This window comes from Armigeres subalbatus, chromosome 3 (genome assembly GCF_024139115.2).
Source record: "Armigeres subalbatus isolate Guangzhou_Male chromosome 3, GZ_Asu_2, whole genome shotgun sequence".
Lineage (NCBI taxonomy): Eukaryota > Metazoa > Arthropoda > Insecta > Diptera > Culicidae > Armigeres > Armigeres subalbatus.
In genome coordinates, this window is record NC_085141.1 from 356,858,735 (window position 1) to 356,874,033 (window position 15,299).

Genomic DNA, 15,299 nt, shown 5'->3' on the forward strand with positions numbered 1-15,299 from the left:
AAAAATCTAAAATTGGCCAAACATTAAAAAAGTTATAGCAATTTCAATTTGGGGTCAATTTGACCCCAGAGCACAAACAACGTAAGTTTTTTGAAAAAAGTACACTGTAGCGCATATTTTCAAGATTTTTTAAGCGCCTCTGCAAATGGAGACAGATCTCGGCGAGTTTTACCAAACTACCGAAAATTAGGAGAATCGGTTGAAAACTTAAAAAAATGGCAGCCAATCAAAGTGGTCTGGGGTCATATTGACCCCAGAGCACTGACAAAAGGTTAAAGAAAGCTAAGGAAAAATACACGCAAAACATAGTTGAAAGTCCAAAATACGTGATTTACCCTAAGCAGCGAGGCGGCAATGTCCCAGTGAGGGATGTAATGCCAATAAGAAGAAGAAGAAGAAGTGAAAAATACGATAGAGACGTCTATCTATTTTTTTTTATTTCTTTATTAAAGAGGCTTGCAGCCCAAGGCTGGCTCACCTCTAAAACGTCTATCTATTTATTTCGCTTCTCATTTCTCATAAGAAAACATTAATTGTGAGAAGTTTCTCCATCACTTCTTAATTTTCTTTATTTTTTTTAAATTTCCTAAAGTTATATAAGTTTGAGAGAAGTTAGATATTTAACTTGCCATTTAGGGAAGATCCATCAATTACGTAACGCAAAAACTGGGCATTTTCAACCCCCCTCCCCCCTATGTCACACTTTTTGTATGAATCATCAAAAAGTAAGAGGTTAATACATGTTTAATGCTTCCAGTGAGCATTTAGTTCTTCGAAGGGTTCCTACAAACAGTTTTGCGAGTAAGATGGGAATCGAAACTACACTCTGCAGCTCAATGTCTTCGAGAGTCATTGAATTTTTTATTTAACATATTTTGCTTCTTGCATATCATTTCTTATTTCATGTTTCGCATAACGTGGAAGATAAATTAATCTCATTTTTTGTTGAAAAAAAGCTTCAGAAGACTTCTCTGTGTAAAGTCAGGCGAATTTCTTGAGTAGATTTAGAAAAAACTTCGGATGGATTTATGAATCATTTTTCTTTAGTTTGTAATTCTTGTAATTTCGCATTGAAAATTTTTCTAAATTTGAACGTGAATCTTTTTAATAGAGCCAGAAGAATTTACAAAGCATCCCAACGCTGGTGCTGGCTAACTAATTAATTTTGGGCGAGACGAAGCTCGAGGAGTCCGCTAGTCTTTTTTTTCTCTATATAATAAAAATGAGTTTAGATTTCCTTTCTGACGATTTTACTCGCGAACGGGTTGACCGTTTTGCAAGATTTTTTCCCTAATCGATTCGTTTTGGAATGGAATTGGCATGGGATTGGGAAATCCAAAAAATGTTTTGTAAAACGTAATCCAGGGTGATCATGTGTTAATAGTTTGAGATTTTTTTTTCTCAAAATCATCTGGGGATATTCCTAGAAACTCAAAAGATTTATGCTCAGAGATTCAGGTGTTTTTGAAAGCAGATTTGTTCTCTATGCAAAAAATCTGATTGAAACTGACAGTGTGACGTTAAAATATTCATCAATTAATAATAAGGTAAGTGCAACGAATAGAAGAAATGTTTCCCGTTTCTATTTTTTTATTTGTTCGAATTCTGCGTTGTTTTGATTGAATGAAAAGACATTTTGATAATTCAATCATCTTTCTATTAATAGCACTTTCTAAAAAAATATAAAGCTGATTTTTTTATTCGGAGTGTAAGACAAATTTGTTTGAAAAAATGTTGAAAATGGTGTTTTTCCAAAGTTATGAACAATTGAGGAGGTTGGCTGCCAGGTCATTGATATGTTACAACACTGCAGTATGTACTATCTATCATTGCTTGAAGATGGAAGACGTTGCTCTTGGCGTCGTTCGAGCCTTCATAGATTGGACAATTATGACTTCACTTAGGGAACCAATAGATCCACTTAATTCAAAAGGTATAATAAAAAAAAAAAAAAAGGGGTTCACAGCCATTTTGAAGTTGACGCTATTTTATTCATTCTCACTGATATGCCCTTATCAGCTTTTTTTAAATGACTTTAGAATGTTCACCACCTCCAGGTCCCGTCATATATAGAACCATACACTACTGCTTGGCGACCATATCTGGATGACATCTGTCAATTTGAAAATGAAAAATTTGTTGTATGGCAGGGTTTTAAGGTCACTCCTGACGGAATCGAAACCACTCGATACGGAGGCGGCGCACAACTGTCATTTTTGTTGATTTAGTTGCGTGAAAAAATAAAAATGACAGTTATGCGTTGCTTCCGTATCGAGTGGTGTGCCCCCGAAAACGCGAGCACTTTGAAACTTGGATTCCGTCAGGAATGACCTTAAAGTCAGCGTCTTGTTTCATTTACACCAAATTCTACTCACATCTTTGTACGGCATGGCGTAGCCATACGCCGTAGCAACGAGGGCGATCACTACTAGTAACAATACCAGCTTCATAGCGACGTTATTCCACAACCTGTACGTCAGTTAACTATGGTTTCCGTGGACCTGTATTTATGATGGATACTAAACTTTCAACTTACCGCCGTGTGAAATCAGCAAATTATTGCGAGACTAATTTGGGCTCATTAGTTCGCTAAAAGAGTCTTGTGCAAAATTACTATTTCTAAGAGGCTGCGAAGGCAACCCAGTACGTCTTCTTTTAGTCTAGCAGAAGCGTAGGATTTTCATTCCGAAGATATAGCGAGTTTGATTCTCGGTCCTGTCCAGGGTGTTTTCGAGTCGCTAAACATTTTCAACTCCATGCATACAATTTGAAACAACGTCCGAAACAGTTTGGAATTCAAAGTGGCGAATCTATCTTAATAATTTAAATACGCACAACTTTTAGAACAAATTGTGAGTAAAACTCGTCGATTTATGTTTCAAAAAATGTTTATTCCTTTAACATTTATTTATTTATCATCAGACTAAGGCCGGAGTGGCCTGTGCTGCACATAAAAGACTTCTCCATTCAGCTCGGTCCATGGCTGCACTTCGCCAACCACGCAGTCTGCGGAGGGTCCGCAAGTCGTCCTCCACCTGATCGATCCACCTTGCCCGCTGTGCACCTCGCCTTCTTGTTCCTGTCGGATCGTTGTCGAGAACCATTTTCACCGGATTACTGTCCGACATTCTGGCTACGTGCCCGGCCCACCGCAGTCTTCCGATTTTCGCGGTGTGAACGATGGATGGTTCTCCCAACAGCTGATGCAACTCGTGGTTCATTCGCCTCCTCCACGTACCGTCCGCCATCTGCACCGCACCATAGATGGTACGCAACACTTTCCTTTCGAAAACTCCCAGTGCGCGTTGGTCCTCCACGAGCATCGTCCAGGTCTCGTGTCCTTAGAGAACAACCGGTCTTATAAGCGTTTTGTAGATAGTCAGTTTGGTACGGCGGCGAACTCTATTCGATCGGAGCGTCTTGCGGAGTCCAAAGTACGTACGATTTCCAGCCACTATGCGTCTCCGAATTTCTCTGCTGGTATCGTTATCGGCGGTCACCAGTGAGCCCAAGTACACGAATTCTTCAACCACCTCGATTTCGTCACCACCGATAGAAACTCGTAGTGGGTGGCTCACATTGACCTCTCTTGAGCCTCTTCGTATCATGTACTTCGTCTTCGACGTGTTGATGACTAGTCCAATCCGTTTAGCTTCGCTTTTCAGTCTGATGTAGGCTTCCTCCATCCTCTCAAAGTTACGTGCCATGATATCTATGTCGTCGGCGAAACCAAATAACTGGACGGACTTCGTGAAAATCGTACCACTCGTGTCAATCCCTGCCCTTCGTATTACTTATCCGATTCTTTCAGTGTTCTTCGGTATCGTAATCGGAAATGCTGTGAAGTATGAAGCCAAGATACATTTTTTTTAATTACCAAACTAAGGTCAGAGTGGCCTGTGCAATACGCAGAAGTCTTCTCCATTCAGCTCTGTTCATGGCTGCACGTCGCCAACCACGCAGTCTGCGGAGGGTCCGCAAGTCATCCTCCACCTGATCGGTCCACCTTGCCCGCTGTGCACCTCGCCTTCTTGTTCCCATCGAATCGTTGTCGAGAACAATTTTCACCGGATTACTGTCCGACATTCTGGCTAGGTGCGCGGCCCACCGCAGTCTTCCGATTTTCACGGTGTGAACGATGGATGGTTCTCCCAACAAATGATGCAACTCGTGGTTCATTCCCCTCCTCCACGTACCGTCACTTTCCTTTCGAAAACTCTCAATGTGCGTTGGAAGAGAGAACTACAGGTCTAATAAGGGTTTTGTAGATAGTCAGTTTGGTGCGGCGGCGAACTCTATTCGATCGGAGTGTTTTGCGGTGTTCAAAGTACGTACGATTTCCTGCCATGATACGTCTCCGAATTTCTCTGCTGGTATCGTTATCGGAGGTCACCCAAGTACCCGAATTCTTCAACCACCTCGATTTCGTCACCACCAATACAAACTCGATGACGCTACATTAACATAAATTGATAATATTTAGTCAATTTTTTTACTGACAATCCGTTGAAAAGTCCAAAAGAGTTCGGTTCGGAGGAGAGGCACATAAGGAATAATTCCATTTGGAAACCCAAAGAACGAAACGGACGTCTTTTGGGTTTACAAACGAAGAACCTTTGGTCTTTCGCATTTTTTTGGGTTCCCGAACGGAACTCTTTTTGAGGTTTCGAACCGATACCTTTTGCGCTTTCGATCAAAATCCTTTTGGCTTCTGAATGGAATCTTTCTAGGCTTCGGAGTCCTAAAAGGATATAGATTTGGTATCCCTAGTACAGAAAAAAATCAATTCAGAAGCCCAGATGGATCCAATCTGAAAGAAATGGATCCATCGTTTGAAAGAAAAGTCCAAAAGAATTTCGTTCAGATGCCCAAAAGAATTATGTTTTGGAAGCCCAATAGAATTTCGTTCGGAAACCCAGAAAAAGGATTTATTTTGGGTTTACAAACCGAGAGTTTTTGAATCGAGCTCTTTCTGGCTTTCGAAAGGAACTCTTTTGGGTTTTTGAATCGATTCCTTTTACGCTTCCGAACAAAATCATTTAGGGGTTCAGTGGGAAATCCCATGGGTATTCTAATCGGAATTTCGCTCAGGTTTCTTTTCGGAAGACCAAAAGGATTCTGTATAGAAGACCAAAAGAATTCCGTTCAGAACTCTAGAATGATTTTGTTCAGAATCCAATCAGAAATCCGTTTGGAAACACAAAAGAATAATTTCTTTCGAAAGCCCAAAAGACTTTCGTTCCGAAGCTCGAAGGGATTCCGTTAGTATACGCAGAAAGACTACGTTCGAAAGGTCACATAATGCTGTGCGGAAATCCGTACGAACGGATATCTTTTGGGCACCCTAATGAAATTCTTTTGGGGTTTCGAACGGAATCATTTAGGGCTTCCAAATGGATTTATTTTGGGCTTCTGAATGGAATCTTTTTGGGCTTCCGAAAGGAATCAAAGAAACTTTCCGTTTGCAATTCTAAAAGAATTCTGTTTGTAACCCAAAAGGAATCCCGTTCAGAAACCATAACCATGACATGACGCACGGCTCATGCACATCTTCTAAAATTCCGGCCCCTAGCTTAGGCTAGTTCGCCGACTGGCTTGCTGAGATCCACTGCTACGTTGTCTCGATCCCTCGGCGGTTGTGCCACAAACTTCCTCACTCGAATCCTCCTGACTTCCCCCGGCGTCGAGGGTGGTCCATCAGTTCCGGTGAAGGAAACTTCCGCACTGATGGTGCCCCGACTACCGGCGGCTATCGCAGGGGACGCTTTCGCCGACTTCGTCTTCGGGTTGCAGAGGTGGTCCGACAGTTCCGGTGGTGGATGACGTCCGCACTGGCGGTGCCCTACATACCCGAAGCACTTCCTTCTTCTTTCTTCAGCAGGTTTGAGTTTCGAGTGCCGAGGTCGGTCCGACGATTCCGGTTGGCAGAAGACTTCCGGTTCGCTGGCGCCCCGACGACTCGAGACCAAACACTGCTCACTGTGCTGGATTTCCCTCCAAACCGACGCTTACTTGCTGGTCCCTTCTCCATCGACGCTGCAGCTCTGACAGTATTTGCATCTCGACTCTAGTTATCGCATTCCGCGTACCTTCATTGCGACACATTCGCTCTGCGATGTTGTCCGCCTTTATGGCAGGCATTCTTCTACGTGCCTCCGCAAACCTCGGGCAGTCGAATATCACGTGCTCTGAAGTTTCCTCTACGTTAATACACGCCGGGCAGAATGGCGATGACGCATGGCCACATCGGTGCAAATATTGGCGGAAACAACCGTGTCCGGACAGGAACTGTGTAAGGTAAAAGTTCGCCTCACCATGCTCCCTATACACCCACGTCGACACATTGGGGATGAGCCGATGGGTCCACCTTCCATTATCCGCATTGTCCCACTCCTGCTGCCACTTCACCATAGAGTCCAGTTGCACCGTCTTCCTCACATTTCTGGTATCTCTCCGTTGGTAACACTCGATATCCTCTGCTAGGGTTATGCAGATTGGAATCATCCCTGCGATAACGCAAACTGTATCCAAGGAAATGGTTCGGTACGTACTCGCGACTCGAATGGCCATAAGGCGAAACACGCTGTTCAACTTTCTGCGGTTACGTTTCGTCTTGAGCGCAGCTCCCCAGGCTGGAGCTCCGTACCTCAGTATCGAGGATGATACTGCTGCCCGAAGACGTCTACTGCTTTCCGCCACCAGCATTTCTACTTCTTCCAACGACTCTCCGGTTATTGTAAGGACGACATCGTCCGCGAATCCGAAGATCTTCACGCCTATGGGCAACTTCAGTTTTAGAACTCCATTGTACATAATGTTTCGCAGCGTTGGTTAGTATGGAACCTTGTGGAACACCTGCCGTATCCCTAATCGACTTCTGCCCCGAATTCGTTTCGTAAACCAGGATCCGGTTCTGAAAGTAACTTTCCAGGATTCTACACAAGTAGTCAGGAGCCCGCATACCGTGCAGCGCTGCGGCGATGGCCTCCCAGCTGGCACTGTTAAAAGCGTTTTTGACGTCAATCGTTACTACAGCGCAGAATCGATTGCCGCGCCTCTTCTTCTTGGACGCTCTTTCTGAAACTTCAATGACCGTCCTGATTGCATCCACCGTCGATCTGCCTTTTCGGACTGCTTGTCCGATAAGCCGGTCTCGTCCTCCGTGAACTGCGTCAGCCTATTAAGGATAATTCTTTCCAGAAGCTTCCACAGTGTATCCAGCAGGCATATGGGCCTATACGATGCTGGATTCCCCGGCGGTTTCCCTGGTTTCGGCAGCAGCACTAATTTCACTATCCGGAAAGTTACCATCTGCTAGGCATTTTTGCAGCACCATCCTGAACAAATCTGGAAACGCCAGAATCGTAGTTTTTAGAGCCACGTTTGGAATTCCATCCGGACCCGGAGCTTTCTTCATCTTCAGACCTTTCGCCACTGATGACAGCTCGTACATACCGTGCATACCTGCAATGGTTACTCCGTCTTCATCTGCGTACGGTGTAGGCGGCCACATCGTAGAATCATGCTGCGGGAAGAGACCGTCAACGATGATCTTCAGCTTGTCAGGACACATTTCCGCTGGCGTCGCTGGACCCCTGATTCTCGCTGTTACGACCCGATAAGCATTGCCCCAAGGATCAGCGTCAGCTTCCCGGCACAACTCCTTGAAGCAGTTAGATTGGTTGACTTTAATCTCCCGTTTGAAGGCCGATCTAGCTTCACGGAAGATTATCTTACGCTCCTCTCTGACTGTTTCAGACCTTGCTCTCTGAAAGCGTCTTCTGGCTCTGAGACACGCAGCACGAAGACTAGCAAGAGTTTCGTTCCACCAGTAATTAAGCCTCCGGCTTCTCCTTGGCTCCAGTCTCCTTGGCATCGTCGCATCGCATGCCCTCGCAAGAGTTTCTGTCAGCTCATCTGCGTCGAGATTTGTAGCGCCGCTGTCTGCTCGAAGTGATTCGATAAAGAGATCCTCGTCGAAGTCATTCGCCTTCCATTTTCGCCCGCTATTCCTAATCTCTCGCCGTACCGTTGGCATTCGTGTTCCAACACTATACCGAATCGCCTGGTGATCACTATGTGTATAGTCCTCACTAACTCTCCAGCTCATGTTCCTCACCAGCGACGGACTGCAGAACGTGACGTCGATGATGGACTCCCTGCCATCTCTGCGAAATGTACTAACGGTACCTTCGTTGCACAGCCTGACGTCCAGCTTTGCCAACGACTCCAGCAAACTGTAACCTCTGGGGTTAGTCAGCCTGCTTCCCCACTCCACTGCCCAAGCGTTGAAGTCGCCTCCGATGATTACCGGTTTTCGGCCGATCAGCTTCTCCGTGAGTGAGTCCAGCATCCGGTTATACTGCTCCAAGGTCCATCTTGGGGGTGCGTAGCAGCTACACACGAAGATCCCGTTGATTTTGGAGATAACGAAACCCTCGCTTGAGCTGTCTACCACTTCTTGAATAGGGAATTTGCCCATCACTTGGATAGCCGCAATCCCCGATGAATCCGCCACCCAGTTGCCGTTGTCAGAAGGGATCCGATACGGTTCAGCAATAATTGCCACGTCACACATTGCTTCTGTTGTCGACTGCCACAACAGTTGCTGTGCGGTGTCGCAATGATTGAGATTCAACTGGATGATCTCCATTAATCCCGGCCCGCCATCGCCTTCTTGTATGCAGGGCATTGAAAGCCACCCGTCGTATGTTCGTTTCCGTCCTCCGGTTTGCAGAGCAGGCATCTTGGTTGCTTCGTGCAGTCCCTAGCAACGTGTCCTTCTTCACCACATTTCCTACATAGACCGGATCTATCCGGGCCTTCGCGCAGGGTTGTAAATAATCTGCAGCACTGGATGAAGGTGATGTTTTTTTACATCATTTTTTTATTTTCTTCCTGCTTTGAAATCAACCTCACATTCCCGGAGAGGCAGAAAAGTAAACAACAGAACTCACATCACCCACAGCGCCGCGAAGATGAAATTTACCACAGCAAAATATACACATTCACCCAGCAAAATGAAGAAATTCACCACGCGTTTAAATGGGCCACTCACAGTCACACGGTAAGGCGCGAACTGAGCAGCATGTCAGAGCGACTTATGAGTGGCTGAATGTGAAATTGAATGGTTGGTGTTGGAAATGATTTTTCGGCTGCACCCAGTAGCACTCACCACGGCGGCGATGAAGGCGACAGCAGAATATACTGAGATCCATGTTTTTCACTGCATTGACTGTGAAATATTTCTACCCTGGTTTCGCGCCTGGTGTCCAAACGGAATGCATTTAAAGCATCGCTCCATCTGCTTGGTGACTCGTGGAGCGAATCTCAACGGGCACACCGACCATCCTACTTTCACCTTGCCCGTTTCCACCATTTTGTTGGCAGCCTCTGCTGGTAGTCGTATCGCTGCTACTTGTGTGCCACCGTACGCTCTCCTCAGTCGAATCGTCATTTGCACTTCCCCCAGCTTGCATTGTGAGACCAGTGCATCCCTCAGTTCGTCTTCCGTCGTGATCTCGTCCATGTCTCTGCACTCGACCACTGCTTCTTGCGTTAGAGCTCTTACGTTACCGTCGCTGCCCAATGAGTTGGCAATGAGCTCCCGGAAGGCCGAGCTCTTGATCGTGGGATCCTTCTTCAGCGCGAACAGCAACTCCCCCTTCTGGGTACGCCTAGTTCTCACCACTTTCTCACCCAAGTCTTTTAGCTCCGGGTCCTCTCTCACCTTCTTCAGGATCGCTGCGTACGACGTTTTATCGCTCGCTTCAACAATCAGGGCATCACCTTTAACTCTCTCCCGAGGAGAACGACGTTTTTCTATTTTCTTCTGTTCCTTCCTCTTTTCTATATTCTCCTTCTGCTTCTTCCTCTTCTCCCGCTGACTTTCCACGGTCTGCCACTCACCACCTTTGACGCGTTCTTTCAGCACGCTGGTAAAGTCCTGCACATTCCGTTGCTTTTTCGTGACTTCCTGCTCTCCAGGCGAACCCCTTCCTCGCTTTTCCGTGTGAGTGATTCGGGGCTTTTAGGTGCCTGCTGTGTCTCAACTCCGCCGCTTCTTTCAGCACCTTTTCAGCTGCTTCGGCTTTCTTTTTTTAGCGCGATCTGTTTGTGTTCGGCTGCTTTTACGGCGGATTTGATGTTCGTCACTAGAAGCTTGATCTTCGTGTGAACATTGTGCTTGTCCTTCACGAAGTCATAAAGCTCGTTGACTCGCTTCCGCACCTCCATCAGGTTGGTCCTCTCAAGTTGTAGCTCCTCCTGAATAGCACCACTTTCCGATTTTTGGGTGGACACCCTATTCCTGGATCCTAGCTCCTGTTGACCTGCCTGGTTCTCAGCAGTCTTGGCCGTACTACTGGTACTCGCTACTGCTGCCTGCGACATCACTGGAGATCGCTGCAACTTCCCACTTTTTTGCAAAAACATTCGCTCCGCCTGCTCCTTCGTTGTTTTTTGTATTCGTTTCCATGTTACAAGGGTCCCCCCTCCGGGCCGTTATCTCTACCTGTTGTAGATAGTCGCCTTTTGTGATCCTATGGGTGCCTTTGTAAACAGTGAGGTCCATGCAAGGGTTGACTCCGGTGCCTTATAGCACCGTGTTCAGAGCCGGATCGGCGTAAATCAGGAATGGTCCATCTGAACCTACTACCCACCGGTATAGGTGACAGGTTTTGAGCGTTACCGGAGGCCGGTACGTAGAGCGGAATGCAATGACAACAGCTCTCTGTCGGTGCGTGCGTACGCCACGGTAATCTGACAAGAAGCGGCCGAGTCATGGCTTGCTGCTCACCGATTTACACGCTGATGGTAACTTACTCAAACCCCACATCTGGTGGCTTTTCGTTTATTTTAATGTCTTTTTGGTTTTGTAAAACTAAGAAAAAAGAACCTGGCTCGCAAAAAAATAACCGACTTGCGATTAGCGGCAGTAAGTTCATTATCAAGTAAAATTGCAACTCATGTTTTCTTTATTTACAATTTATCCAATAATTAGTACATGCTTACTTTGCATGGCGTTTGTATTTGATTATGGGACTACCGGGTGCATCTCCATAATGAGGCATCTGTAATTTTTTTTAAGAATTTCAATGCGCATTTCTATTGAGCTCCATAATTATAATCTCACCTCTGGTATTCGCTGAGTGGCGGCCATAAAGTGTGCCATAAAGATGAGAACTATCAGTGCTAGTACCCAAGTTTGTTTCATTTTGACTAGATTCTACCATTTATGAATTAGATTACCAAGGTTCCAACGTATTTGTAGGAAACTTTTAATCGTGCTGTATGCTACTTAGCAATTCAAATTAGTGCCGAAAACTAACGCATCGAATCAATTCGAAGCGTGAAAGCTCCACAATCATATTCAATTTAAAGTAATTGGGTTACAGCTAATTAGCTTTAATAAAACTACTGTGACTTTTTAAAGAAGGGACGTTTCCAAACTATTCAATCAGTCCGTGAAGAACAAATTAGTTCCAGCTAATTATTTCTAAACTTACCTTTCCCAATTATTTGTTACCTAATTTGCCATAAATACTATTACCTTTGCCGACCGACTTCAGTGTAAGTCGGATTGCTTTATCGTAATCATGAGAGATTTTGCATTCGTACTCTTAATCTTTTCCGTCGTCATTGCCATTAAGGGATCTGAGGTGAGAATTATTCGATTATAATCGCAATCAAATGTTCACAGTGAAATCATTTAAGCTGGATGCCATCCGCCTTCGCCGGACACCTTTAACTCAGTTGGAGGGACATTCAATTCTACCGTTCAACAGACACCGACGACAAAGCTTCGGAGGTACCATGATCTACGATATGGACTTTTCGAAGTTCATAAATACTTTTAAGAGCTTGTTCTCGAACAAAGGTGGTGGTCGAGCAAAACCAAATGAGGTTAAAGCAAGTGATCAAGTAGCTCCAATCCCGCCACCAGCGGTAATAGAAACGCCCCTCAACGCGGGGGCACCTAATTCAGGTGTAGCAGATACAAGTGGTCCTGCAGCGATTGAGCCAGCAGCTGACGAAGTAAAGGTGCCGAATAACTTGCCACCGCTAAACAGTGGCGACCAGAGTAATGCATGAAAAAAGGATGGCAAATAAAGTTAATTAGCTCAAATCCTTGCAGATGCCGATTTGTATCATAAATAAGGTGAAACATTTCTGATTTTGGGGAAGGTCTTCTTTGTTTAATTTCACTAAAGCTGCAAAGGATGGGAATTCAAGTCAAAGTTCCTGTAAGATCCGAACCGGAATTCATCTGGAATGCAAAATGGAATTCCTCTGAACTTAATTTAAGGATTCCAAACAAATTTACATTTTGTATTCTACTGGATTTCAAGACTGTGAAATCAAAGACAGAATTCCTCTTTAATCTAATCCAATCCAAGATAGGATTACTTTGATGTGATTCGAGACAGAAAATCTGCGAAATACGCGACAGGAAGCTCGAAGCAGGATTCCTCTTGAATTCGAGTCCGAATTTCCGTGGAACTCGGGTTTGGATTTTTGTGAAATACGAGTCCGATCAATTTGTAAACCGCGATAGATAGACTGTTTAAAACTGTCAGCACATCAAATGTTTTATTGGAGACGGAATTCGTCTCAACAAAAGCCAGTAAATATAAACATCTTTAAGGTGGAATTTTCACATTGTACTGATGTTAAATTCAATAAAATCGTGGGATGACCGACCGAAATCATCAGAACGAAATGACAAGACAAGGTTATTGCATCATACAACGCGAAATACCATCGGTAACAATTGCAACATTCTGATATCATCCAATAAAGGCTCTGCTCCGCCTTGCACTTCTCTAGAAACCGACGCAAATAATCGTTTATCATAGGCGCGAGAAATTTGTCGGGCACCATTTCAGTTGCATCATTTGTTGTGACACTTTTATTGGATCCAATCGTCGCTGAAGTGCTCTTTTATTCGCAAATTGTTGTCTTCTGTTGTCGTATATTTGATAATCGTTAAATAAAAATTGCTTGATTCGATTTACTGTTCTACGGCGACTAACCTCCGTCTCCGATGCGCGGTGATTCGTTCGTCCATTAAATCCCTCTTTGATCATCAACGGCTATTGGCTATTAGAGTTTGTATTTGATTTGAAATCACCAATTTTCGACGACGGAGACAACCTTCGTTTTCTTCTACTTTTCTTTCGGGGGAAAGCACCATTGGTCCCCCCTACAGTGTGAAATGGAGGTTAGTGATTGTTTTTCTTTCGTGTGAGCCGTCGTCGTCGTCGTTCACGTCTGGCGCCCCCTTCGACGAGAGAAGGTCATCGATCGGTTCTCCGAACCGGTGCTGGGTGAGATTTCTTTACAAACGTCTGTCAATTTAGGTTGTCTTCCGGTGAACGCTGTCGTCCGGTTGGTCATCGAACAGGGATGTTACATGACCAGTGGACACGAGTCGGACTATTGACTTATCGAACTTTAATTAAATTTTATGGGCGAGTGAGTTTCGATGTGTCTTCGGATAGAAGGCGTCCATCTATAAACTGTCAATTGCCGAGGGTTGGCTAATGAACATTATATTTTTAGTATCTGGATAGTTCGGTCTTTTTTGTATTACATTCCTTCCCATGCATGTTCAAAAGAATTGAAAATTATTAAACATTCTTTTTTTTTTGTTTTTCTTTTCAGGTAAGCAACAGCAATCAAAGCGCGCATTAAAAACATTAAGTTCTAAAACGATGTTAAGACTTTATTTGAAAAACTCAAGAAAGAAGTAGGGTAAGCGACAGGTAAGTCTGTCAGTTTACAAACACATTTGAATAGATTTATGCTCAACTGTAATCAAAGTATTTGTATCGCATACTTCCTTATTTTTCAGTGACATCTTATCCCCCCAGCTGGGGCATATGTGCTCCGCAGCGCAGTTATTTTAAAACACTTCTTAATTGATAGCGCAAACTAAAAATAAATTAGCACATGTTAATCATAAATGTTAGCATGAATTTCGCGCATCCAATCTTACGATTTAAAAATTCAAATTTTTGTTGTTTCAAAATGGAAGACATCCAATGCTGTTCTCGCAATTGATTCCATTCGTTTGAACGACGATAATCGCTTTATCGAGTAACCGAACGTATCCTTTTAAAGACACAAAAGCCTATGCTCCTTCTGATATCGCTGGACTGCCAAGCTGGACAACGCTTACATATTTAAATAACAAAAGCCCTTTCATTGCATTGTCAAGTGGAATCGATTCGCTACTAAAGCTTTCCTTACAGCATCCGTAATAGATAGCTCGCTCTACCCGACAGTAGTGCATGCGGTTTCAGTTCCGGATGCATCGGAAGTGTAGTACCGTCCCGAATAAGTCCAACTACGGAACAAGTACACGGAGAAATTGTTTCATCTTTGATGTTTATTTTGCTGTGCCAGTCAATGGCAGGGGCAGCATCGATGCAAATATTTGCATGCCTCTCTCTGTTGCGAGTATGTACATTAGAGTGGGGCGTCATGGTCATTTTTTCAAATCAATGGTTTTTCGAAGCCATTCTGGGTCCTGAACAACTGTGCAGAATTTGAGACCGATTGGTTGCTTCCTCGCTTTCCGCATCGCGTTTGAAGTTTGTATGGAAATTAGTATGGGAGAACGTGTATTTTTGCATTTCTACTACTAGAGGTTTCAGTTCATCGTAAACCAAGTGGCACATTGCGTTAAAGTATAACCCAAAGGATGCCGAAAAACTTTGCTGAAGAAGGCACGTTGCTGGAACGTCCACGAAAAAAGTTATAACGTTTCGAACATTGAGTGTTCAAACCATATGCAAAAAATTGTTTATTCTGCCAGCACTGCCGTACTACGTAGACCAACAATTTAACTGAGTGTTACTTCAAAATAATTGATCTTCTAGGGCTATTGAGCTAATGGGAGCTATCCGGAATTATTTAACGAAGAAAAAAATCCGACAAGAAGGAAGAAGAGTGTTGCCCTTCTATAACCATAGGTTGTCCGGTAGTGCTGGCAGAAAAATTGATTTCTTGCATATGGTTTAAACAATCAATTTTCGAAACGTAATAACATTTTTTGTAGACCTTCCAGCTACGTACCTTCTTCGGGAAAGTCTTTCAGCATATTCCAGACTATATGCTAACGTATTGAGTCACGTGATTGATGATAAATTGAAGCCTCTAAGAGCAAAAATGTTAAAAAGTACGTTTTCCCATACTAATCTCCATGTAAATTTAAAACGCGATGCGGCATGCGAGCTTGCAACCAATCGAGCCCATATTTTGCACAGTTGGTTGGGGTCCCAAAACGATTCAGA

At 44.1% G+C, this 15,299-nt stretch overlaps 2 protein-coding genes across 6 annotated transcripts in view; both read left to right on the top strand.

The window, feature by feature from the left end:
* The window catches only part of LOC134226160 (ras-related protein Rap-2a), a 486,525-nt gene that overhangs the window by 267,138 nt on the left and 204,088 nt on the right, over nucleotides 1-15,299 (top strand). The window lies entirely within an intron of this gene.
* LOC134223304 (uncharacterized) lies at nucleotides 11,543-12,175 on the top strand. The gene is made up of 2 exons (XM_062702453.1): nucleotides 11,543-11,660; nucleotides 11,716-12,175. The coding sequence occupies exons 1-2, from the start codon at nucleotides 11,598-11,600 to the stop codon at nucleotides 12,091-12,093; spliced, it is 441 nt and encodes a 146-aa protein (XP_062558437.1). The 5' UTR covers nucleotides 11,543-11,597; the 3' UTR covers nucleotides 12,094-12,175.

Coding starts and splice junctions, on each gene's coding strand:
- LOC134223304 (XM_062702453.1), top strand. CDS start 11,598: ATGAGAGATTTTGCATTCGTACTCTTAATCTTTTCCGTCGTCATTGCC. Junction 11,661..11,715: donor TTGCCATTAAGGGATCTGAG/GTGAGAATTATT, acceptor AAATCATTTAAG/CTGGATGCCATCCGCCTTCG.